General features: G+C 48.8%; 1 protein-coding gene across 2 annotated transcripts in view; it reads left to right on the forward strand.

Moving 5' to 3' along the window:
* Nucleotides 1-22,786, forward strand: part of Osbpl10 (oxysterol binding protein like 10) — a 244,858-nt gene extending 222,072 nt beyond the window's left edge. Inside the window, exons 8-12 of one of the 2 annotated variants that reach the window (XM_021207052.1) lie at nucleotides 7,569-8,049; nucleotides 13,741-13,927; nucleotides 16,552-16,734; nucleotides 18,945-19,098; nucleotides 21,206-21,319. In XM_021207052.1, the coding sequence (XP_021062711.1) occupies nucleotides 7,569-8,049; nucleotides 13,741-13,927; nucleotides 16,552-16,734; nucleotides 18,945-19,098; nucleotides 21,206-21,250 (1,050 nt within the window). In that variant the 3' untranslated portion in view covers nucleotides 21,251-21,319. Of the gene's footprint in view, nucleotides 1-7,568; nucleotides 8,050-13,740; nucleotides 13,928-16,551; nucleotides 16,735-18,944; nucleotides 19,099-21,205 lie in introns of both variants that reach the window. The other variant, XM_021207053.2, reaches the window with a different exon arrangement.
* The last annotated feature ends 3,643 nt before the right edge of the window (nucleotides 22,787-26,429 follow it).

Raw genomic sequence — 26,429 nt, forward strand, 5'->3', positions numbered from 1 at the left:
TTTTTTTTTTTTTTTTCTGTCTGTCTGTCTTCTTTGTTTTTCTTGAGATAGGACTAATCCGGTTTCACATCCTGGGCATAAGCCATACTCCTGTCTTGGGTCCCATGGCTCTGGCTATGGGTGTCCACCACCACATCCAGCCAGGTAGGCCATTTTAGAGGGCTTTTCATTCAGAATGGAGAGCCTCGTTTGGCTTCCCAGAGCTACCGTGTGCCTGCTGCTTGCTCTCCAGGCCAGCATCCTAGAGATCAGAGTAACCTGCAGAAGTCAGAGGTCATTGTGGCATCACAGCCAGGGAGAGAAACCCAGAAGGAAAAAGTGTCTACCCAGCCTTGAAGCCTCCTGGAGGCTGCCACTAACCTTCACAGCAAGTCTGACAGGGGTGGATGGCTTTGTTAGTGACTCCAGAGCCATAGGTGGGCGAAGAGAGTTCTTCCTGAGTGCAGACAGGAAGCCCAGTGTCCAGCTGCTCATGTCCTACTGAGGGGCAGGCACCTCACCCCTCACCTCAGCTCATTCTGGAGGGAAGCGGGAAGGGAGGTCCCCAAGGGAACTGAATGTTGCCTGGAGTGCACTGAGAGGTGATGGAGAGTCAGGACTCTACGGTTTGGTTCATGTAAGGACCATAGTGCCAGTAGGGAGGGGGCAGTGGGGATGGGAGGTGGCATGCAGAGACCTAGCCGGACCACACAGGACACTGGTTATGTCTCATCCTTTGTAAAAGGCCTGCCCAGTGTGGTTCTGGTCTCTGATATGAAGACTGAATAACAGTGAGCAGAGAAACAGGGTAACTTACACAGGGCAGGATCACACTGTGACGATCAGCCAGGACACTCTGAACGTAAGCCTTCTTTTTTAAACCGCAGGGTTTTATTTATTGAGACTGGGCCTCCCTGTAGCTGGCTGACCTTGAACCTGCTGATTAGCTGAGCAACACCTTGAACTCCAGAACCTATTATCTTGACCTCCCAGGGGCTGAGGTTACAGGCGTGCACTAGCACATCTGGCTCCATTTTGTTATTTTTAGAAACGGGGTCTCGTGTATCCCAGGCTGGCCTTGGACTCACTGTGTAGCCAGGGGTAACTCTGGATTTCTGACCCTCCCACCTCTAAGTCCCAAGTGTGGGGATGACAGGAGTGAGTCTGTCACCAGTCCTGGCCGACGCAGTTAATGGGGCTCGAACCCAGGGCTTTGTGTATGCTAGGCAAGCTACCTCTCCAGATCAGAAAGTTGCCTTGAAATGTTTTCAGGGTTCCAGGGTAGGTGTCTGACATCCTGGGTGACTGCTATGTTAAACAGGACCCACACTAAGCACCCCCAAGTTCCTCATTTCTTCCTCTTCCTGCAGCGCACGGCTGAGCCCTGCCTCTCTGCTGTTGAATAAGGTTTGCTCAGCACCATGTTCCTACTGTAATTTCAGCTTCTTGCTGAATAAATCTGTTGAAGATGCTTGGCTTTTTAAATAGTTGCCTATCTTTGGTGATTACATAAGACTCTGAGATGATGCTCCAGTTAATGCCGAGGGCGTGTAGGTGACAAGGTCCCCGAGTGCCATCTAAAATCCTAGTGTTTCCAAATTGCGGGTCTAAACCTACCAGTGGGTTATAAAACCAATTTAGTATGTCAGACGGTCGTTCTTAAGGCGTGGACTGTGACAGAAAATATCAGAGTATGCTAACACACTTTGATGCCAGTTATATTGCACCGGGTCACAGTGTAAAATGTTCTCATTGTGGGTCACACTTTTAAAATGGCTTGCAAAATTTCAGGGCTGGAATCATGGATGATAGGAGCAACTGAGAAGTTTAAATTGCTCAGATCCAATGTGGAAGGGCACAGAAGCCTGGTGGGAACTATCTGACAGTCGGCTGGGCATCCAGGAGGCTCTGTGTAGGGCTCTTGTCTGGAGCTGTGAAGTTCGCATTATTATTTGATTAGCTTGTGATTGCATTTCCAGAGGCCTAGCCTAATCCTGAAACTGCAGACATTGCCTTTAGCTAATACCCAATTGGTTACTTGGAAGGAGAATGAAAAATTAATTTCAAACTCTTTCCATCTAACAAAATATTGTGTTGAATGGTTTTTATAATAGTCCAGGCACCATAAAATGGGGGAAGGAATTTCCTTAAGGAACTCTAATGAGCTCTGTTGGGTAAGTAAAGAAACAGGGGGAGACTGGAGACATGGCACACACACATATAGACACACAGACACATACACACACACACATATGCACATATATATTTATGTGATATATAAATAAATACATATGCATACATACATGCATACATACATGCATGCATATATGCATACATACATGCATGCATGCATACATACATACATACATACATACATACATGTGTGTATGTTTGTATATTCCCCATGCTAGGGAGGCAGAGGTAGGACCCCCAGGGTTGCAAGCTAGGCAACCTAGCTTAATTGGTCATTTCTAGTGAGAGGATCCTGGCTCAGAAAGCAAGGTGGATGGTGCTGAAGGAATGGTCCCCAAAGTTGTCCCCTGGCTTCCACATGTATATGTACGTATGTGCACATCACTCATATACATATGTGCACCTGTACGTGCATGCAAAATATACATACAGAAAATGAAAGGGGGAGGTGAGGAGAGAGAGCACTTGCCCATTATTTTGCAAAGTTCTCTGGATTCTGAATCCTGGATGAACCCTGGTAGCCCCAGGCCCCTTTACTTCTTGGGGTCACACTGGGCATTTTCTTCAACCTGAAAACAGAGCGTCACGTGGTTGGCCCCTGAGGTGGTGGACTGATGGGTCTTTGAGGGAAAAATCATACCTGTTCCTAGCATCTTTCACAGGAGTCTGGTGTGCTTCCCGAAGGAGGGAGGGGAATGTCACTCTTTCTAGCTGTCCTCTGCCCTCGTGGCTATGTGATGATCTATGTCAGATTTCTAAGGGCCCAAACTAAAGAGCTGCTACTCCTCGATTGGCGTAATTAATTGCCCTCTGAATCTCTCTTTTATTTATTTATTTTTAACTTCCCCCAAAGTAGTTCATTGTCTTAATTATGCTAATGGGAGGAAAGGCAGTCCTTATTGATGGTTCAATAAATTCACAGCCAGACCGCTTGAACGCCATCCATCTAAACGGCCAGCCGGGCCGTCACTCATCCTGTCCGAGGGAGACAGCCCAATTAGGCCTCATGCACTTCTTGGCTCCATATCTCTGGCGTCCATCCCCCAAGAAGCACTTGATGAAGTGACATGTTTAGAAAGGCACTGCACAGAAAAGAAAGACGAGCCCCCACCCCCACCTGCCTCAAGGAGGCTGAGTGAGGGAAGGAAATGAGACTGGACCAGAGATCGGTTGGAGGGAAAAGCTGGCCACCCTGGCGGGAATGTTCCTGACAGGTTTTGGAGCCAGTCCGGTGGTGACCTTCTCAAGTCCTAGCGGTACTCCAGCAAAAGGTGAGAGAGGAGAGCCACGGAGGAGACATCTGAATGGGGAGGCAGACCTGCTTGGTTGGGCCTGGTGATGACTGTGAACCCTAGTATCCAAGTATGATGGTTAATAACGGTCAGCATGACAGACCTTGGAAACCAGCCTCTGAGCATGTCTGCGAGGGGTGACTTAGCCTGGGCTCACTGAGGTGGCACCGCTCCCTGGGCCGGGGTCCCTGATGATGTTGAAAGGAGAAAGAACGAGTGAGCGTTCCTGTGGCTCTCCGTGTCACTCATGGCTGCTTCCCTTTCTCCTCAGCTCGGCTCCATGAGGGTTCCAGCTGCTAAAACCTACAGCTGGAATGCCCAGTTGTGCTGCCCCCTTGTTGCTGTGACACACACCTGACAAGAAAGAACAGAGGAAATCTGGGCTCACGGTTTAAAAGGGGAACAGTGTATCAAGGTGGGGAAGGCAGGGCGAGGCAGCTGGCCACATTAGTCAGGAAGCCGAGGGAGATAGATGAGTGCTGCCTCTCCCCTCCAGTTCTCACTGTGGATAAATCTCAGACCTGAGCCTATGGCACAGGGTGCCACGTAGCACACAGGGCGGATCTCTCCTCTTCTGCTGAGTGTTCTTAGAAACTTCCTCAAAGAGTATCTGGTATACAAGACTGTATCTAGAGGTGTGTCTCCTGAATGATTCCTGAATTCATTCAGATTGACAGTGAAGATTAATCATTTCAGAGCCCCCAAGTGGTTCAGGGGAGGGGGAAGAAAGGAGCGTTGGGGCATTTGCTTGAGTGGTCTTACTTGCTTGTCCAACGGGAAAGTGACACAGCCTGGCCACACAGAGCTCTGCAGACACACAGAACGTGAAGAAGGGGCTGTCCCAAGGCAGAATGTAGAATGCCTGCCTGGCCAGAGACATCCTGGGACAGCTGGATTCTCACTTCAGTCAAATTGCAGCTGAAACACTGTTAGGAAATCTGCCTTGATTTGCTTAGTTGTCATCTGGTAACTATTTTCTTCTTCCTGCCTTTGACCAAGGAAAGCAGGTAGATACAAAAAATGCAAATCAGCCCGTTAGCATCTAGAGACAAGTTAACATCCTGAGGCTTTAAATGGATTTACTTGAATTGTGTTCTGTGTTTGATTTTGTATCTTGCTGCTGCTTTTTACATGGCTTTTAATGACAGATATATAATATTAAGAGCTGTCTGCTAAAGTGTGCCTCCCCAGTGGGGTTAGCTTCCTCTGTTTTCCTGTGAATCCACAATGCTTTGAAGACACATCTGCCTGGTTTTTCTCTTCTGGAAGTTTTTTCTTTTGTATGCAAATCACTTGCAAGGATTTTTTTTTTAGAAAGTCCAGTGTGCAGGGCTGGGTGGATGGCTCAGCTGTTAGCAGGGGCTGACCTTGCAAATTCAGTCCCCCCCCCCTTCCTAGTGGCTCACAGCCCCTTCTAATGCCTATTCCAGGGGATCCGATGCCCTCTGCTGGCTTCCACAGACACCTGCACTCACGTGTGCACACATGAAGACACATAATTAAACCTAAAGCCAATCTCTTCTTTTCTTTAAGGGAAACCTGGCATGGGGCTATAGTTACAGAACTGTAAGCCTGAGTGATATTCAGGGTCAGTTACTGTAGAACCTTGGTGGCTTGCCAGCTATGAAACCCCTTGAGTCCATGTGGGAAGGAACCAAGCAAGGCTTGGCAGAGAGAGGGCGTGGCTCCAAGCTGGTGTGGGCAGCAATCTCCTAAGGGGCCTCAAATTGGGTGCCACAGAAAGGAAGTCTGTGATGAGCCGTCATGGAGCAGACTGGGAGTTCATGGCAAGCTTTTAATGTAATAGATCTTGAGCACTAGGGTTTAAAAGAACCAGAGGCTCTTGGAGAGTTAAGGGTGACTGAGATAGTGGGTGGGGGCTCTCAGAGTCACCCATCGTTTCCCTTATAACTCAGGGCTTTGTGATGAAAATATTATTTTGTTTATCTACTTTGTGGGCATTTGTAAAACCAAAGAACATCGTTTGGGAGTCAGCTCCTGTAGGACTCAGGGACTGAACTCTGGGAGACAGGCTCCTGCTGCCTTAACCTGCTGACCAAAGTTGGTGATTTTTTTTTTCCCCAAAGAGTTTCCAAAGGAATTTAATGAGTCGGGGGGGGGGCAGGGGGACAGGGGGAGGGTTGAGGCAAAGCAGGCAGGACTGTAAATAACAAGGTAAGAGTTGTAGATTCCCGGGGATGCAGGAAGTTCTGACCCCCTCACTGTCAAAAAAGTTAGTAATCATAATCGTGTTCAGGAGGATCCCAGGAGGGAGGCTGTAGTGCGGGGGCCCTTAGCCTGGCTTCCTGCCTCTATGCTGACAGCCTGCTCAGCAGCTAGTGGGAACTGGGTTCCTGGAGTCTTAATCCTCAGCCACCAGGAGGCTTCAGCCAGACTCCATGCCAAGGGGCCCTTTCCTTCCTTGTTTCTCTCCTCCCTCCCTCGTGCTAGTCCAGACTAGAGAAGGCACTGTTTTGCAGTTGAGTGGGTGGGCCCTGAGGCCTGACTCGCTGGAGTCATTTTGTGGGGACCCTAGGGCAGTGCGAGGTGAGAGTGATACGTCCTAGTTGTCCGCATCCCCAGCTCAGATGACCTCTGTTTGCGTTAGATGACCTGGTCAGTGGGTTATAGGGACGTGGGGTTGTGCAGGCCTAGAGTGACCACTGGGTTCCCTTTGTGTGTTCATTCATGCACCTCCCTCAGTCGGTCACGGTGGGTCACAGATCAGGGATTACCCCAGCCATCTCCTTTCAGATGGTGCTGTGAAGTCGGGCATGGTGGCACATGCCTTTAATCCCAGCACTCAGGAGGCAGAGGCAGGTGGATTTCTGAGTTCGAGGCCAGCCTGGCGTACAGAGTGAGTTCCAGGACAGCCAGAGCTATACAGAGAAACCCTGTCTCGAAAAACCAAAAAAAACAAAAACAAAAAACCAAAAAAAACAGATGGTGCTGTGACTTCAGTCTCCCTTCTTGTCATGTCCTGGTTTTCCAAGGCTCCATGCACCCACAACATTTCCTTCCTCTCCCCCAGGGTGCCTCTGTTCCATCTCTGGCCCCTGCCTGGATTGTGTTGACTGCTCAATACCTCTCTAATACCACCCCCACTTAAATACTCTTGGTAATGGTGAGACACTCTCTGCCTGGCCTCTGGGACCAACAGGACACAGCGGCTCTTTCTGGGGAAGCACTGATCGCTCCTATAGCTGGGGTGGGCAGGAGGAATAAGAAAAGCCTTTCTGGGCTAAAAACAAAACAACAACAACAACAACAACAACAACAACAAAAGGTGGCTTAATGAGTAGAGGTTCGTGAGGCAAGCCAACCTCCCAGGTCCCACATGGCGGAAGGAGAGAGTCAATTCCTGCAAGCTGCTCTTTGGCCACCACATGTGCACCATAGCAAGTGCCCATATGAATAATGTGCCCTAATGAATAAATAATTAACATGTAATAATTTTAAAATAGCCTTCCTCAGGACGACAGGGCTGGAATGAGGGAATGTGTGTTAGCAGAGAATGAACTCTCAAGGGGTGGGGAGGTGCGGGGCGAGGTGAGGAGAGAGAATGAGAGAGCCCGCGCTCTTGTAATGACTCAAGTAAGCAAAGAAAGTCACCCAGAACAGCTCTGTGCACAAAGCTGGGTTGATATCGACAAAGCTGTCACCTAACCCTTTCCTGGTTTCCCAAGGCTCCATGAATGCACCGCATTCCTTCCTCGCCCCCAGGGTGCCTCTGTGGCATTTGCTAGCAAATGACCTTATGGCTAGTCACTGATGCTGGAGTTTCTATCAAGGGTGTCACGCCTGGCTTGGGCCTCTGAATCTTTTTGTTTTTTCGAGACAGGGTTTCTCTGTGTTAGCTCTGGCTGTCCTGGAACTCACTCTGTAGACCAGGCTGGCCTCGAACTCAGAAATCCGCCTGCCTTGGCCTCCAGAGTGCTGGGATTAAAGGCGGGCCTCTGAATCTTACTGTGCAGTGAATACAGCCCCTCCTCCCGCCAGCTCACAAGCCTGAGCTGCAGCCCCGCCCACCAGCTCTCACAAGTCCTGGCTGCAGCCCCGCCCACCAGCTCTCACAAGCCCTGTTGCCTTGTGTCCCTGGTGCAGGTGGTGCTCCCCACGTTCATTCTGGAGAAGCGGTCCTTGCTGGAGATGTACGCAGACTTTATGGCGCACCCTGACCTGCTGCTGGCCATCACTGCCGGGGCGACGCCAGAGGAGAGAGTCATTAGCTTCGTGGAGTATTATCTTACGGCCTTCCACGAGGGCCGCAAAGGCACCCTGGCCAAGAAGCCCTACAACCCCATCATCGGCGAGACCTTTCACTGCTCCTGGGAGGTTCCTAAGGACAGAGTCAAGTCGAAGTGGACTTCCCCCCACCCTCCCATTAGTGTTCACGAGCATCCGATGGCCGATGACCCTTCTAAAAGCTATAAGCTCAGGTTTGTGGCTGAGCAGGTATCCCATCATCCGCCCATCACCTGCTTCTACTGTGAGTGCAAGGAGAAGAGACTGTGTGTCAACACTCATGTATGGACCAAAAGCAAGTTCATGGGCATGTCCGTGGGGGTCTCTATGATAGGGGAAGGTAAGCCAACTTAGTGAATTAGAGTCTTACCCACTGCCCTTTGTATTGAGATGAGCAATGGTTGCTTTTGTAGGTGGATTTTATTTGCTAATGAGGGGTGTGTGGGAAAGAGGGGTGAATGACCGACCAGGGTGGCTGATTTCCCAGTGGTCCCAAGTGATGGGTGGAAGGGATGGGTCACAGGTTCTTGCTCTCCTGTATCATCGCACACAGTGTGGTTTGCACACTCTGCCTTCTAGAATCTTCCTCCTTCCGATGGTCTGTGGATGTTAGGGCTGTCCCTACATGTGTGGTCACACATGAGTATGTGGCTGTAAATGTGTTCTGGCTCCCAGACCAGGAAGATCACAGAGTTGCCTGCTGAAAGATGCTCATAGGAATCCCTCAAGGCAAGTCTTTGGCTCCGTGCAGGGACCGCTATAGCGAGAACAGGTCGATCATTCGCTGGTGGATGACCGCACACTCTTATCTTGGGAAGAACACTGCTCATTGTGTGGAGAAACCCTCATGCCCTGTTAAGTCGAGGTGTCTCATCATGTCTATTTAACTCCCTTTTAGTCACAGATCTATTTGAGATGCTACGACTCCCATTCTAGAAAACAAAAGTAAACAAACAAACAAAAGATACCCACAGAATTTTACTTTCAGCCTTTCAGCTTCTCGAGAGTCCTCCTCAGACCCGTTGTTGAAGGATATTTTTATTGTGAGCATTTATGTTTTTAAAAATCATTTATATATGTGTGTATGTATACATATGTGAAGACACACATATACATATAGAATATAGATATGTGAAGACACACATATACACATATCTATATTCTATATGTATATGTATTCTATATATCTATATATAGAGAGGAAGAAACAATATATGGCGGGAAGATGAAGGGAGAGGGAGCGGGACAACTTGCAGGAGGTGGTTCTCTCTTTCCACCATGGGGATTCTGGGGAATCGAACTCAGGTCTTCAGCTATGGCGGCAAGCACCTTTACCTGCTGAGCCATCTCAGCGGCTCCACTGTTGGGAGAGCTTGCTGGCTGAGCACAGGCACTGTCCTAGGACCGACGGACACTTGACTAAGTGAGGAAGACCCCTCACAGCCTCTGTGGCTGGGCTACAATTCTGTGTCTGGGGAACAAACAAGAGGGGCGCCAGCTGAGTTTTGTGTTGAGAACTAAGTGTCATAAAGAGAAAGACAGGGAGTGGCCCGGGAGGGGCAGGGCAGGCTGCTCGGGAGTAGGTCTCCCTGAGATGGGCATGGAGAGTAAGGTGTGGGCCAGAGCTGTGCGCCCAAGGAGCCCCAGCAGCCACCTGAGAAGCACTTTCATAGACCTCTACTCCAGTGAAACCAGGATTCTTGGCTGCTTTGAAGAAAAAAAAAATTCAGGTCCAGCCAGTATTAAACAGGACTGGAGTTTAGTAAGACATTTAAAACATTGACTTAAGTGTGGGAGAGGAAGAAAATAGAAAAAGAGGTGCCACTCCCACACATGGGCATCAGCTCTTGGGAAGATGACCTCAAACAACTTAGCAACAGCTCTCTCTCTCTCTCTCTCTCTCTCTCTCTCTCTCTCTCTCTCTCTCTCTCTCTGTGTGTGTGTGTGTGTGTGTGTGTGTGTGAGTGATTGACTTCCCTAGTTACATCATGAAAGGTTACTAAAACATCCCCCTTTTTCTCTTTCTGGTAAATGAGGCGGTGGGCAGCACCTGGGGTACCCTTAGTTAGGTGTCTTAGCCACTGTTCTATTACTGTGAAGAGACATGATGACCAAGGCAACTTATAAAAAGAAGCATTTAATTGGGGGCTTACTTATAATTTCAGAGGGTGAGGCCATGATCATGGTGGGAGCATGGCAGCAGGACGGCGGGCAGGCAGGTGGGTGGGCAGGCGGGCAGGCAGGGAGGCAGGCATGGTGATGGAGCAGTAGCTGGGAGCTCACACCTGATTTGAAAGTCAAAGACAGAACTAGACTGGGCATTTGATACCTTGGAGCCCAACCCCCAGAGACACACTTCCTCCTCCAAGGCCACACCTCCTGATCCTTCCTAAGCAGTCCAACAACTAGGGACCAAGCATTCAAATAAATGAGCCTCCAGGGGCCATTCCCTTTTAAACCTCCACAAGAGGTTTATCATGTTCACAGTGTTGTGAGAGTCTTGAAAAGGAGTAGGTTAGCTGTGAATGGTAGTACACACCTTTAGTCCCAGCACTCGGGAGGCTAGCCTGGTCTACAAAGTGAATTCTAGGACAGCCAGGACTACACAGAGAAACTCTTGTCTTGAAAAAGAAAAAGAAATTGTAGGGAAAGGAATAGGCCATTTCATGTATAGGCAGGCCATCAGCGTGGTTTATTGCTATTTAACTTTTTAAAACTTTTATAATTACACGTAATTAATTATGTGTACGTGTATAATGCATGTGCAGGGCAGAAGACAGCCTGTCAGGAATCAGTTCTCTCTGTCCTCCATGTGGATCTGGGGGATTGAACTCAGGCCATCAGTTGTGAGACTTTAGGGGACCATGAAGGTCTAACCTGTAACAGTCCAGTGTGTTCTGCGATGGGAAAGGCTGAGGGGGTGTGTCCATCACTGTGAGAGAGAGGGTAACTGAGGCGAGTTTTCTTTCTGTTTATAATTTTTAGCGGGGAGGGGTGTTTGCTGAGAAAGGATTTTCTATTGTATTGACTCCCCTCATCCTCATTGCGTAGTCCAGGCTGGCCCTGAATTTCATAAGCTTTGGCCACCACATCTGGTTCTTTACCAATGCCATGATTTTTTTTTAAAAAAAAATTATATCACACGCAGACACACACACACACACAAAACATGTATGCAAATGTGCAAGGTACAGTGAACATATGAAAGTCAGGAGTTAGCCTTCCAAGCATGTAGGACCCACAGATTGAACTCCTGACTCTCCCGTTACCTGTAGGTACTTTTGCTGAGCTACCTTGCTGGCCCTCATCGAGGTTTTTGCTGTGAGCAACTCAAAGGATGCATAGCTCCAAACCTAGTGGAGAGGGAACGGAGGCAGAATGTAGGGTCCCTGCTGCTCAAGTGTGGTGCTCCTGTGGAGAGCTTACACTCCGCCCCGGGGAATCCCTGGCCCAGGTAAAATTATGTCATGTAGAGGCCCAGGGGTGTGCTGTATGAGCCCTGACCCCTGCTAACCTCCCACAGGGAGAGGTATGGAGGGGTAGCAGAGGCAGAGAGGCTGCCACAGAAGAATGGGGGTGGGAGGGGGAGGCAGCTATTGAAGGCCAAGGTGATCATCTGTAAGAAGATAAGCTATGACTACTGGTGTCCGGGCCTGGAGGTCACAGGTGACCTGCAGAGCCCTTGTCTGTGGTTTTCTGAGTGAAGACCCATGCACATCCCTTCAGGCAGGATCTGGAGAGTTAATACAGCCAGTGGTATTTGTGGGCTGAGTGTTGAGGAAGCCATGTGTGTGTGGAGGGCCGCCTGCCTGATCTTCCGGACTGAGGACTTCTTCAGCGTACAACCTTCTGTTCTGGATGGAAAATGAGAATCCAAGACACTTCCAGAAAGTTCTGAATGTCACAGGTTCAGAACCGTGTGAGGGGGTATCTAAGCAAGGGCAGAATGGTGCCTGGCCCGGTACCTTCGAGTCCTTACAATGTCACAGATGGTCACACACACACACACTGTGTTGCCACCAGAAGGGAGCAGTAGACTCATGGCTATTACCTTACTTTCTTTTCATTCAGTCTGGAAGCTCGGCCAGTGGCATGGCACCGTCATGGTCCAGATGACCCTGCCCACCTCAGCGAATCCAGTTAAAACATAGGCACACCCCCCCAGGCCAGCCTGGTCACCACTCGCTTCCCAAGTGACCCATCAGGCCAAGTCTACGACGAGAACTGACTCCCCTAACTAGCACATAGCCATCAACACCCACCGTGTGTATGGGGGCCTAGAAGTGACCGAAACTGCTTCCGGAGTCCCAGGGCCTCATCCCTGCCAGAAGTGGCACATAACCCTCTCTAGGGATATGGCCAGTGCTTGGGGAATCAAGGAACTTAGAAGTAGAACTGAGGGGTGACAGGGACATCCTGGTGGCCTTTTTCCTTTTCCTTTGAGACAGAGTAGACCCTGGTTTCACTGTGTCTCAGAGAGGCCTTGAGTTTCCAGTCCTTCTGCCTCAGCCTCAGGGTGACAGGTGTGGACCAGCACACCCTGTGACTTCTCTTTGCAGCCTTCTACCCCAGCTCTTGCCTTTTGTCTTCTCAAGCTGCCCAGTTTGTGGAAGCCTTGTACAAAGGTAAGCTTTGAGACAGATGTTCAGTGAGACAGATGTTCAGGCTAGACCCTTTTGCAAGGCCAGGATGGAGTGAGGGTGGGGTCTCATTCTTTTATTGATGATGTGATTGATTGTAGCATCCTATTCCCCTAAGGATGATGTGAGTGTAGCATCTTCTCCTATTGATGATCTGAGGGATGATCTAAGTCCCCTATAGGTGATGTGAGTGTAGATCTTCCCATTACCCCATGGATGAATTGAGTGTAGCATCTTCTCCTATTGATGATTTGAGTGCAGCATCTTATTCTTCTATTGATGATCTGTGTGTAGCATTTAATTGCCCTATAGATGACGTGAGTGTAGATCTTCCCATTCCCCTATGGATGATGTGAGTATGGCGTCTAGTTCCCCTACTGAGTGTGTGGCTGGGATGATGAGGCCTCAGACCCTCTTTCCTCATGGTACCCAGACCTCTGTGTCCCATCTACCACACTCCCTGTGCATGTGCAGACTCTCTTCCCCCTCCCCCTGACTTCCTTCCATCTCTAGGTCTTTGTCTATTTCAGGAGAGATAGAGACTGGCAGTGCCACTTAGGCTCTGTCTGCAGCATCAGTTGTCCCCTGCTTACAGTGAAACAAACCATGATCCTTACTGTCCTGGGAGGTTGTGACGCTTGAGGGGCACCATGCAAGGAGCTCTCAGGAGGCTGGTGACCAATGAGCACCCGGTCTTCTTGGAGAGTCTTGGCACCAGTCTTTACTCTTGTTGTTTGGAGAACCAGGAGCCTTGGGAGAGAACATCACAAACAACTTCTAGTCATGTATATTCAGTTAAAGAATGGAGCTGTCACCCATGTAGGCTCCTGGTACCTTGACAGTGAGTGCCCTTGTATCAATACTGAAGGGGAGCAGGGAGAGACATGCAGGGCGAGGTGCTTGTTCACGGGGGTCCTCTTGTACACTAGCTTCCCTGGAGCAAGACTAAAGCCTTTCCCTTCCTTGTTGATCTGCTCATCTTCCATACCTCTGCATGCAACCTCTTCCCTAACAAAGGTCCTTTCCTCTCCTCAGTCGTTCTTGTCACCACAGGGAACTGCTTATGCAGCTCAAATGCTTCTTCCTTGTGGCACGCCCCTTTTCTACATTAATTTGTCCTGGGCACTGTCCACCATCCCCCTACTGCCTTGATCGTAGTCACTGTGGTATCTTTGCTCAGTGATTAATGTCCACGCAGGTGACATCAGGTCCACCTTGCTCATGGTCTTTCTCAGAACTTCACATGGTGCAGACACCAGCACCCAGGGCGGTGGACAGAGAGCTCTGTTGAGGTGAGAGGCATGGCATGCATGTGTTGCAGGCCGTCCTGGATCTCCTGCCTGAGTGTGCCCACCCTTCATGCTCTGCCTGACTCTCCCTCTCTCCTGGAGGTGTGCTTCGACTTCTGGACCACGGGGAAGAGTATGTCTTCACATTGCCCAGTGCCTATGCCCGCTCCATCCTCACCGTGCCATGGGTGGAGCTTGGAGGGAAGGTCAACATCAGCTGTGCCAAGACTGGGTACTCTGCCACCGTGACATTCCACACGAAGCCCTTCTATGGCGGGAAAGTCCACAGGTAGGAAGTGGCCAGCACTCTGGCTGTGTTTTTCTTTTGTGTCGGAGTCCCCTCACCCTTTGGGAAGAAACTAGGTGCAGTAGGCACACCTATAATCCCAACAGTTTGGAAGCAAGAAAAGAGAAGCAGAAGTTCAAGGTCATCCTTGGATACTTAGTGAGGCTTGGAATACATGCGATCTTGTCTCAAACTAAACAAAACAAGAACAACAATAATTTTAAAAACCCAAACAAACCAAATAGATGGGGTCCTAGCCAGGCATAATACCACTTAACTATAAGCCCAGCCCTCTGGAGGCAGACACTCAAATCCCAGACCAGCCCAGGCCTACCCAGCCCACTCCAGGCTAGCTTGGGTAACATAGTAAGACCCTGTCTCCAAAATGTCGAGGGCTGGAGGTTGCATAGTGTTGAACTGACATGTACAAAAACCTGAGTTCAGTTCCCCAGCACTCTCTGTCCAAAAAAAAAATATATAATAATAATAAAAAATATAAAAATAAAAAAAAATGAGACAACCATCAAGACAGAGCGAACAGTCTTGTTTGAAGAAACGCCTCTCTCCTTCATTTCATAGGGGAGGCTTTGGGGTCTCTTCACACATCATTTAGGGGGTGTCTATGGTAACACAGGAAACTCCCAGAGGGTAAATGGCCTTTTAGCCCTCCACTTTCTAGTGCAGCCCTCTGTAAGCACAGGCATCGTGGCAGCCCCCATTTCTCAGCTCCTGGAGTCTTAGGTGCGTAAGCCACAGGCTATGCCACTGTCTTTAGAAGCTGGGGAAAACCAGGTCTTGAACTAAGGGAGAGGTCACCATTGGAGGAAGGGCAGCCTTTTTCTGTAGCCATGATTGGGGCAAGCCTGCCATTGTGTGGATTTCAAATCCCTAGCTGTTTCTAGCAACGTGCTGGTGTTAGCTTGGGATGGGGACACACACACACACACACACACACACACACACACACACACACACACACAGAGCAGTGTACTGGAGTTATGTGGAGTGGGAGTCTTTCTCCCCAGTATTCAGTTGTCATACTGGCAGCTGAAAGACAATAGAGGGATCATCAGAAGCCCTGAGGCTGAGTGTTCCCTGTGGAGGGCCCAGTGCACAGCATTGCTGGCATGGCCCCCTAACTCAGCACTGCCAGGCATGCCAAGAGGAGCCTGAATGGCTCTCAGGTCAAGGGAGGTGGCTTCCAACTGGAAACTTGGGGTAGCGAGATGGCTCAGAGGTTAAGAATATGTACTGTTCTTGCAGAAGGTCAGAGGTCAGTTCCCAGCACCCACACTAGATGGCTCACCACCCCCTGTAACTCCAGCTTCAAGCCACCTGCCTCAGATCTCCATAGACACCTAGACTCCATAGACACCTATGCCTCTTCCCCAATACAATAAAAATAGAAAAGGCCAACTGGAAACTCAGCACAAGCTGGACCACTGGGCGCAGAGAACATGGCTCCAGGGGCATTTCCTCCCACTCAGACAGAGAGCCCCGAGTCCCCCAAACATCCAAGGAGGGCAGTTTGCAGAGGTCTTCATTACCCTCACTGTGTATATACATGCATGAGTGTGGGGATGTGCCATGGTGTATGTGTGGAGGTCAGAGGACAGCTCTGTGGGGTTGGCTCTCTCCTTCTGCCTTTACATGGATTCTAGAGACCTCGTTCAGGTTGCCAGGTTGGCATGGCCAACACCTATCCTGGTAAGCCATCTCACCAGTCTTCCGCAGGGGCTTTAAAAAAGAGCTTGAGGGTGGTCACCAGGTATTGCTGAGTCCGCAGGTACTGCCCCGTTAGCAGGCAGTGCTGTGAAGTCAGGTTTGGCTCAGCCTTCATCTGGGAGTGTGTGGGTACTGGGTGGATAGATACGTGGACTGGACGGACTGTGAGCAGCCCACGCTTCATCCCCACCCAGAACTGACCTCCTGGGGGTTGGATTGTTTGCTGTAGCTTTTGTTGTTGAGACAAGTTGCCATATAGCCTAGGCAGGCCTTAAATTTGTAATCCTCCTGCCTCTGCCCCACATGCTGGGATCACATGGGCTTTTGTACCATGATGGTTGGCATAGAACCAAAGGCCTTATTTAAGGACGGAAAAGCTCTTCCAACACTTTTTCCATGGTAAAAATGTAGCACTTGGAGATGCTGGTTTGGAGAGGGGAGGATATATTGTACTGTTGGGTCATGCCCATGACAGAGGCATCTTATAGAACCACCGTGCTTGTCTCTTGGAGCAGCGAGGCAGGCTGATGGCTCTTACTGTTGATCTGTCTTCAGACCTGAATTGGTTTTACCTCAGGGTTTTGCTCTCCTCTCTTCTTTCCTTTCCTACTTCTTTTCTGTTCTCTTTTTTTGGTTCAAAGTCTTATCTGCTTAGCCCTGGCTAGCCTCGTTCTTGCCTAGATTCCCCTGCCTCTGTTTCCTAAGTGTTCGGGGTTACAGGCATGAGCCCTCCCTGCCCCCCCACACACTATCTTTTCTTGTTCTAATCAAGAATGTTATATAACTTCTTTTAAGACCCAGTCTTTGGGCCAGACTGCAAACCAGCCCCTTCTCCCTAAACTGCCCTTTGAAAAGGGACCTGGGTCCCCCTTTTGATTCATTTGACCTTCTCATTAATTCAGGGTCACAGCTGAAGTGAAACACAACCCAACCAATACCATCGTCTGCAAAGCGCACGGGGAGTGGAACGGCACCTTGGAGTTCACCTACAGCAACGGGGAGACCAAAGTCATCGACACGACCACCCTGCCTGTGTACCCTAAGAAGCTTAGACCCCTAGAGAAGCAGGGGCCCATGGAGTCCAGGTATGCCTGTCCCCGCTTTGGCTGAGGGATCTGTGGGAAACTTAAACAGCACAGCTAGTAGCAAAGGACGAGAGTGCGCTTCCGTTAGCCCATTAGGGATGGACCCATGTAGTGATCACTTGGGTGGTTCTGCAGCTACAGAGTGGGCGACCATCCACCATCTGCCAGACGTGTGCTGCCTGTTCTGAAAAAGTTTGTTCATTGCCGGATTATTGGTTGACTGTAAATTAATCTGAGAGTTGCTGGTAATTCAAAGAACTATGCAGGGAAACAGGGAGACTTTTCTTTTCCTTGACAGCTATTTTTAAAATACTGAGTGCTGGCACGGGCAGCGGAGTCGACTGTACACATCCCGTGCTTCTGGGAGAAGCAGGTGCAGCTTAGGGACCACTAGATTTAAACACATGAACTCACTTTAATCCTGTATTCCATTTCTGGGGAATCTATCTGTTGGCATGGGGAATTATTAAGTTCAGAAAAGATTCAAACGTGTTTATTTTTGAGAAAACAATTCAAGAAAGAGGAACCATTTATGCCACAGACCACCCCAGTTGGGTATGGGGGTCCCTGGAATGAGGGTCCTCGAAGCTAGGTGGGTAAGGATTCGGCGGTGACCAACAAAAACAAACACAGAGGCAGTTTGAATCTGAGTGTATCTTGTAGCTCTCAAGCAGGGGTTTTTATACATTAAAAGAACAAATATCACAACTCTTAGAAGACGTGTTCAGTGAAGCAATCACAAATACCATCGTTATCCTTTGGCGCAGTAAAGCACAAAAATCAAGCAGACATTACAACTCTGAAAAGATGTATTCAGTGAATCACAAGCAGAACAGGGGACATCATGATTAATAGAAATCACCCAAGCGTTACAACTCTGAAAGGGTAAAATCAGGGGGGCAATCATCTAAGGCTAGTGGCAGAGTTCCAAGAGCAGGCTAATAAATCTTTATGGTCAATTATTGTTTAACATCTAATGCCTGATTTTTTTTATAAATATTCAATGTGTAAATTTAAACTATTTTAATTCTTTTTATTTAAGGCTTTCTTTACCGTGTACCAAAGCCCTCCTCCAATAACACACGTGTAGCCATGTGAAATTTATTGTTGGGAAAGTTTCTGTCATAATACTATTATATAATTTTGTAAACGATTTGTAAAGTAAAACGTTGGTTTCCCCAGAGATAAGGTCATGTTAGTGACCCCATCACAAGGGATGGTTTGTTTTTTTACCCATTATTCATGCTTAAGATCTTGGCATAGGCTACAAGGAACATCTAAATAAGAAAAGGAATAAGAGAAAACAAAACAGATAGATTGCCATGAGAACCACTGCTCAATATTTTGCTCCGGCCAAGAGTCACACAGATTCTACTGGGGTCGATGTGGGACATTTATATACATACCTGGCATTTGGAAAATGGTTAAGTAAATTATGAACTATCCACTCAGTTAGCATGTCCACTGTATGCTGTCATGTGACAGCTATACAGGTCCACAAGCTGATTGATCATAGAAGTTTGCTATTTTGATATTTCAGTCTAAGCTAATGTGGCCCACAAGTCCAACTGAGACCTAATTTACCAAAAGAGGGTTTTTTCTATATTCACTTTATGTTTATGTGCATGTGTGTGTGCTACAGCACACACGTGGAGACCAGAGGATAGCTCTCCTTTCGCCGTGTAGACTCTTGGGATCCAACTTAGGTTGTCAGGCTTGGTACCCTCTTCCTGGGTACTGGTTCGAAACCCAGCTATAGCAGTGAATAGCAAATATAACTTCTGTGTGTGGAGACATAAACTCTCCCCACCCTCCCTGTTGGACCCTGTTGGCTGCAGGAAGAGAAAAGGGTATAGTTAAGGAGGTAATCTGGCACCAGGCCCCACTGCCTCTGAGGGGCATTCCCGGGAGGGTGGTCAGCTGCTCCTGGGTCAGCCTCTGGGTACTTGGAACCCTGCGAGGAGCCAGAGTTAGCAAGGGGTTGCTATGTTTTCTTCTTCTTCTTCTGTATGTATTTAAACAGTGCTGGGCATGGTGGCACACACCTCCCTGTAACCTAACACTCAGGAGGCTGAGGCAGGAAACCAAGCTGGGGAACCATCCATCTTACACTGTAAGGCCCTGATTCAGGGAACAATCACAAAGACAGCGTGAGGCTCACGCTGTAGCTGGCCTAGTCCGATGGCTCCTTTTACTGTTTGTTTTTCTAGGAACCTCTGGCAGGAAGTCACCCACTACCTGAGGCTTGGGGACATTGATGCAGCCACAGAGCAGAAGCGGCGCCTGGAGGAGAGGCAGAGGGTGGAGGAGAGGAAACGGGAGACCCTTCGCACACCGTGGCGACCCAAGTATTTCATCCCGGAGGTAAACCTGGCCTGCTACCAGGCTCATGCTGATTAAGGTCACCTCAACTTTTATTGTTGAGACAGTGGGACAGACAGGGCCACACAGGACAGACAGAGTGTGGCTCTGGCTCAGGATGGGGGTTGGACTTTAGGTGCCTGTTTCCCCAGTAAGGTCTTGGCATCTCATACCATCTCGAGGGCAGACATGTGTAGCTGACACCCCCTGCAGTGTTCCTCCCCTCAAAAACCCTTCTAGCCAGCCAGGCCTAGAAGGAGGGGACTGGGCCTCTACTCTCCACATAGCTGGTTGGTCCCCCTGCTGCCTCCCCATAGAGTACTGCCACAGAATGACCTCCTGTGGGCCACATGGAAGGGGCAATGGCAAGCAGCGCTCAGTAGAGGCCTCTGCCTGAAGTGCTGCCCCCACCCCTGTCCCCTCAGGGAAGTAGGCAAGGGGCTGGGCGACCATCTGAAGCCAACTTTAGTTTTGTCTCTTGTGGCTGTGATAAAACACGCACGGACAAAATCAACAAAAGGGTTATTTGGCTCACAATTCCTGGGGTCACAGTCCGTCATGGTCCATCACTGTGCGCAAGTAAAGGTGGCAGGCCCTTGAGGCAGCTCGTCACATCTGGAGTAAAGAGCAGAGAGCTTTAATTTATGTAAGAACAGAGAAGGTGAGCTATATTACTTAGCAGTGTTGGCTTCCATTTCTTCCCATTTGAATTAACATAATCCCAGAGGATTCCGCATGGACACAGGCCTACCTAATCTAGACAGCCTCCAACCCATCCTGCCTCCCTGAGTCCAGATTGTGTCAAGGTGTCACTGTGTTGTTTAGGAAGTAGTTGGGGGTGGGGCCTGGGGTACAGCTCACTTTGTTTCCCTGGCACCATTGGACGCTTGAACTCTCAGCATTCGGGAGGTGAAGGCAGGATCGCCCTCAGCTATGTAGTGAGCCTGGTGGCTTGTGGGAATGGGCTAAGGAGTAGTGGGAAGAGGCAAGAGGTTTTATCTCCCACCCAGAGAACAGTGGATGCTTAGTGAGGAGCCAGGATTGAGTTTTTATGAAGATCCTATCTGTACGATGCTAAGGGGTTATACACATTCAAATGCCCATAGCCAATCTGGGTCAGTGGGCCAGGTGTCCTGCTCTCTTAGCTCCTCCTATGAGGATGGATTGTTGGCTGTGGGGTTAGCAAGGGCACCCTAGTGACATGGATGGGGGAGAGGGAACTTATGGACAGGAGGTAAAAGCTGAGGCTGTGGCTGGAAGGCCGGAGTTCGGTTCAGATTTGAAGGAACTTGGGAAATGGCCTCAAAGGGTCTCCATCCTATGTGGGCACTTCACTCAGATGACAGAAATCCTTGAAGCTTTCCCTGGGGAGGGTCCTGTCTGTGAGACAGCTTGCCTGACGAATATGGAAAGTTATTCATTAAAAAGCAAAACCAAACCCAACCAAACGCAAAACCAAACCAAACCAAACCAAGCAAAACCAAACGCAAAACCAAACCGAACCAAACCAAAACAATAACAACAAAAAAACACTACTTGAAGTTCTATCTCTGGGGCTTGGTAAAAGCCACATGTCTGTTAGCTCCCATCTATGCACTTCCTTCTGCTATCGCTTGATTACAGATGTCCTTTTCCCCTTTTCCTTGCCTGGTGGCTGAATGGTGACATTCCTTCTGTGGCACCTGGCCTCGGATACACTGTGAGGGACACCTGCCACAGGCAGGCTTCCACATCGTCGGTCTGTGTGCTCCTCCCTTCACCCTCACGGTGACTCCAAATCTTCATCCAGCCAACCTCTCTCTTTTAGCTCCTCTGTCCTGAAATTCTCTTTTGCCAAGTCATCTAGGTAGAAGAAGCTGTCAAGACCCCTTTTATGTTGGTCACTTCTGGGACTTCCTTTAAAAGCAAATGCATATTTTTCTCTCGGTGAGGCAGGGAGAAATGTATCCTCAGATAAGCTCCAGAAAGGGCAGGAAAGACCATCCGCTAGGCCTGCTGTGCAGTGCTGGCACTGGGTCTCAGCTGGCGCTGTGCGGGCTCCGTATAGCAGAGGCAGGCTGGGTGGGAGGTGTCCTCGCTTCTCAACTCTACCTCCTTCCTTCTCTTTCAGGGTGATGGATGGGTGTACTTCAACCCCCTCTGGAAGACACACTGATGAGAGGAGGTGCAGTACTTCCCGTAATAGGACTGGTTTTGTAGGAATTAAAGTGGTACAAAATCAAAATTCTGTTGGTATTTGCTGAAATCTCTTGTTAGCATCCAAGTCAGAGAGAGGGGTTACATACTGTGAGACATGCACCTCAAAATTCTGCCTGAGGATTTTATTCAAGAGCAGCTGAGGCACGTGGGCACACCTTGCACCTGCCGAGGCTGAGCTGGGTAACCTTGAGCTCCTTTTTATTCACGAGGGTTGGTGTTCTTTATTTCTCATGTTGCCACGGTCTTTCCCACTCGCCAGCTCCTGTCACGATGCAGGCTGAAGTGGCACAGCTGGTTGACGTCCCTGTCTGGAAAGAGAGCTCATTTCTGGCAGAGGGGGGAGAGGCCCCCCTTTGGTGATGCTTGTTCTGATCCAAGTCCAAGGCTGTCTGTCCACATCCTAGAAAGAGCAAGCAGGCCTTCCAGTTGCACGAGGTGACAGGAAGCCACTGGAGGCGGATATGGAGCCTTCTAGAAGGGAGTGACTCCTGAGGAATCGGGGCCAGGCCCACCAGGTGGTTTTATCTAGTCTCTCAGACACTTCTCATGCCCAGAGCATGAGACCCTATGTTCTTCACAGCAGAAAAGAAATCACACGGTCATGAGGAAGGGCTCTGGAAGGTCAATACACGCATGTGTACACTACACGGACCACCACTGCCTCATATCTAGTTGGGGGAAAGAGAACAAGTAGTCTTATTTTTTTTTTCCTTAATTTTGACCCAAGCTGCCAGAAAGCCTCTGTAACTAGGACAGCCACGAGCCCCATGAGCCCCCACTGTCCCAGCTGAGGATGTCTTCAGCCTCACACAGGTCAAATACAGACCAAACAAAATCGAGAAAAAGGATGTCTAATTTGATTTTTGTTCAGTGCTTAATTTATTTTTACCATGCCACCCAATGATATTTATAAAATTCAGTAGCATGAATGCTTCTCTGTAGTAATACTTTGTGCCTTTCGTCTGCTTTCTTAAGACCAACTGTTGACACTTTGTAGATATTAGACAAATATATTTCGATTAAATACTCTTGTGTCTTGTGTGTGTTATTTTTAAAACCATGTATTATGTGTGTGCATGTGCTTGCGGAGGGCGTGGGATCCCCAGAGTCACACATTATTGTGAGTAAGCTGCCAGAGAGGGATGCAGGCAGTTGACCACCACAGTCCTTGCAAGAGCAGTACATTCTCTTAGCCACTGAGCTGTGTCTCCAGCCCTCAGACCTGTTCTAAATACACGGAGAAAGCCCCAGATCAGCATCACTTAGGGGCTGCTATCAGTTCTATGAAAGCAAATGTTTGAGTCCCGTGTTTAGGGACAACCCAAGCAGGACAATTGAGATGCCATCTCTATCAACAGTCCTGGAAGAATGTAAGCCTGGACAAAAAGAACAAATTCCTAGAAACACATCCTACTAAGAATGAGCCATGAAGTAAGAAAATTAGAGTAGGTCTATAAATAGCAAGGAGATTGGACCAGTCACTTAAAATCTCCCAACCCAAAAAATGCCAGGACCAGATGGCCTTAGATGAATCCTACCAAACATTTAGAGTTAGGCCATCCATTCTGGATTGGCCTAGTTTGCCAGATGATGCCCAATGCCAAAGCAAGAACAGATTTTAAAAAACACTAGCATCCTGTATAAATATTGGCTCAAATTTTCTCAAATACTAGTGCAGCAAATCCCACAGCATATCTCAGGGGTTACACACTACAACAATCAAGTTTATTCTTAGCCAGCAAGGGTGGCTGAATGCCGGCAGCACGAAAGTATCAGCACAGCATACCACGTTCATAAGGAAGCAAACTTCAGTCACCTGAGCCCAGGCAGAGGCGGCATCTGACGAGATCCGGTACCCGTCCACGGTAACAAAACCAAACCAACTCCCCCAAGCCCAGTGTGCTAAGTCTACATGCAAAACACCCACAAAGATCACAGAGGTGAGAAGTTAGCAGCTCTTCCTCCAAGCCTGAGAACAAGGTTAAGGCTGCCTACGCCGTAGACACTAGCAGAAGTTCTAGGTAGTACATTTAAGGCAAGAACAAGACAGACATGCTCCTGCAGAATGGACATTCTCTTATGGCAGATGCTATCATCATCATCATCATCATCATCATCATCATCATCATCATCATCATCATCAGATATAGAAAACCTAAGACTACACAAAAAATTAAATTCCATGAAGTAGGCCACCCCTTCTTGCTTTGAATGCCCCCTGCTCCCCCTTGCAAAGTGGACTTTTGAAAATAGCTACCTTACCTAGCATGCTCTGCACCAGTCCTGCATGCTGGCTCTGCATTGGGGAAACCTTCACCTAAATGAGCAGGGTGAAGATGGGCCTAGTCCCTGCACTCAGCCATGCCCACAAGCAGCCTGCCAGGTCTTCTTGGGTCTGTATGTTCTGTATTAAAATGTGATATTGGGGGCTGGAGAGATGACCTAGTGGGTAAGCACTTACCGCTCCTGCAGAGAACCCAAATTCAGTTCCTAGCACCCCAGAAGGTGGCTCACAACCAGTAATAGCTAATAGCTCCAGGACACCCGATACCCTTTCTGGCCTCTGTGGTCAAGGGCATCACCTCCTCCGCCATTCCCTAACACCACCACCACACAGACACACAGAGTAAATCTTAAAATTCCCTAAAATTTCTCTCCAGGCTCTTAGAATCGTTGAAGCTGTATTATCCTCCCCATAATTCCACACCCTTTAAATCTGGCCCTGGCAAACCCCGGGCAGCCTCATGAGCACTGCCTGCCCCTTCCACAGCTTGCCCAGCCTTACCCGTGGGAGTAAGAGGCACGATGGAGCCCAGTTCCCCAGGCAGCTCCAGAGAGATTAGTGGATGGAGCTGAGCTCTGTTCTGCCATCACCTAGTGGAAGGATGGCACTGGACTGCCCCACACTAGTGTGGGGGTGAGGGAAACCGGGTACCATTTCCCACCATCTGGACGTGGCTTCCTGACTGGCACTTGCTGCTCCCTGTAGACCGTTGTTTTTTGTCAGAGTTCCCAGCATCATCTTTGGTAAGAAGCATCCTCTAGCAGCACTGGTTTTCAGGAGTGAGGAAGGCTTGGACTGTTCTGTTGGCTCGCTCACGTTCCTTGCTCTTGGTGCAGGGTAGAGTTGTCAGTGGAATGATGTTGACCACAGTCTAGCAGAACATTCTCCGCACTTCCCAAGATTCCCATTCACGCCTTGTCCCCATCCCTCCTTCCCACTCTTCTGCCCTGGGCAGCATCACCCTTTGGGTGAGTGGTCCTTTTACTGTGTGGATGCTGCAAGAACCCGAAATGATTTATACTGGTTTACATGCCTCAGGCCTTAAGCATGTGCTACATGTTCTTGTTTGGTTCCTTAACTCCAATTATGTTTTGGATATTCTTTTTCTTTAGAGAAACATTTTTTCCCTTTATGTGAGCATCAACTATCAGTTTCTCTATTTCTTCTCACATGCATGCACATGTGTGCGCGTGTCCATGTAGCAGCCCTGGGCTGATGTTAGGAATCTTCCTCCATCACTCTACGTTCTGCTTTGGGGCAGGCTCTCTCAATCAAACCCAGAACTTCTGAAGCCAAAGCCACTGGAGGTAACAGGCGGTGGCCATACCTATGTGGCATTTACATGGGTTCTAGGGGTCTGAACCCCACTTCTCCTGCTTTTGAAGCAGGTCCTTTAACTTCGGGGCCATTTTCTCAGCCCTATCTTGTGTTCTTTTGACAACTTCAAAGAATGTTGGATGTAACTAGGGTATGTGTATCTTCAAATCACATTAACACCAAGCCATTTGAATTCCCACCAATAAGAGTCCATTTTTGGACATTCTCCAATGCTTAGTGAGCCTGGTGGATATTACATTTGTTTCCATTTATTTGCCATTTCGATTTCTTCTGGTAAGGTCTCATCATGATCGACCATGTCTTCCTTATATTCTTAGTGTATTTGGTACACAAGTTCCTCCATCAGATACGGGGCAGAGAGAGGAATGATAGTTCCTTGTTTTGCCAAGATGCCAGGAGATGCCTGTGGGCCACTGGACAGAGGCACAGTTTGCAGGAGCTGACTTAAGGCTTCAGTGTCAGGATGGGGCAGTTTAAGGACACAGAACCGGATCAGTAGAGAAATCACTTTTTGATCAGTTTCAACACTGAGCCAATTAAATGGAAGAAGCAAGTCTGTGAATAGTGGTGCTGAGTTGATGAAGTGAAACTAATTGAGTCCTGCAAAAATCAGCACAATACAGCACACACCCAGTGTGATGGGCGATGTTACACAACCAGGCAACAGGAGCTGGCAGGTTCCCCTGAACCCCCACTTGCATCTTCCTTGGAGAGAGGGCTGTCACTGACTCGTTAGCACTCACCTTTTGCAGTGTTTGTCACTTGTCACTGTGCTTTTCCTCATAGGGCTAGAGTGCCATTTTCTACAACTTCCCTCTGCCTCAACAGGCCTGAGCTTCTGATCCAGGGTAATCTTTGCTAACGGAGGGACATATGAGGAGGATGATCACATGGTGAGTCATGGTGGCTTTTAACAGCAAGGACAGCTGAGGTCACCAAGAACACATTACTCTCAGCTAGTCGCTCTGGCTACCCACTACCTTCAGTTTTTGGTTTGGTCCCCAGCCTTTTACCAAAGCCATCTGCAGAGCAGACACCTGATGTTCCAACCCAAGTGCTTCCAGGTTGCTTTCAGAACTAGAAACAAGGTCCCCGAATGTGTCGTACTTCCCAAGTAGGATTCTGAGATTGTGGTTGTGTTCAGGGACACAACTTTGATAGTGTCCATTAAACTGAGGTGGCAGAAGAGATGTAAGAAGCAGGTGCTACATGTGCTCTGAGATCCAAAGGGACAATTTGTTGTGAGAGTTCCCTTCTGACAGCAGGAGCCTAGAGTACAGACCAAAAGCCCAGCAAAGATGGCTGGAAAATCTGTACATAAGAATCCCATTGCAAGATGAACACAAGCCAGTATACCAGAGAAAAGACACATTCTGAGAGAAAGCCAGCATTTGGGGTCATTTTCCTTAGAAATTGGAAGAGGCCAAAGAGATGTTCATACCTTTACAGGACGAGAAAAAATGTTTATACTCACGTATCTGGCTGAAGTCTTTGCACAGCTTCACCTTGGGAG

Source organism: Mus pahari, chromosome 10, assembly GCF_900095145.1.
Source record: "Mus pahari chromosome 10, PAHARI_EIJ_v1.1, whole genome shotgun sequence".
Lineage (NCBI taxonomy): Eukaryota > Metazoa > Chordata > Mammalia > Rodentia > Muridae > Mus > Mus pahari.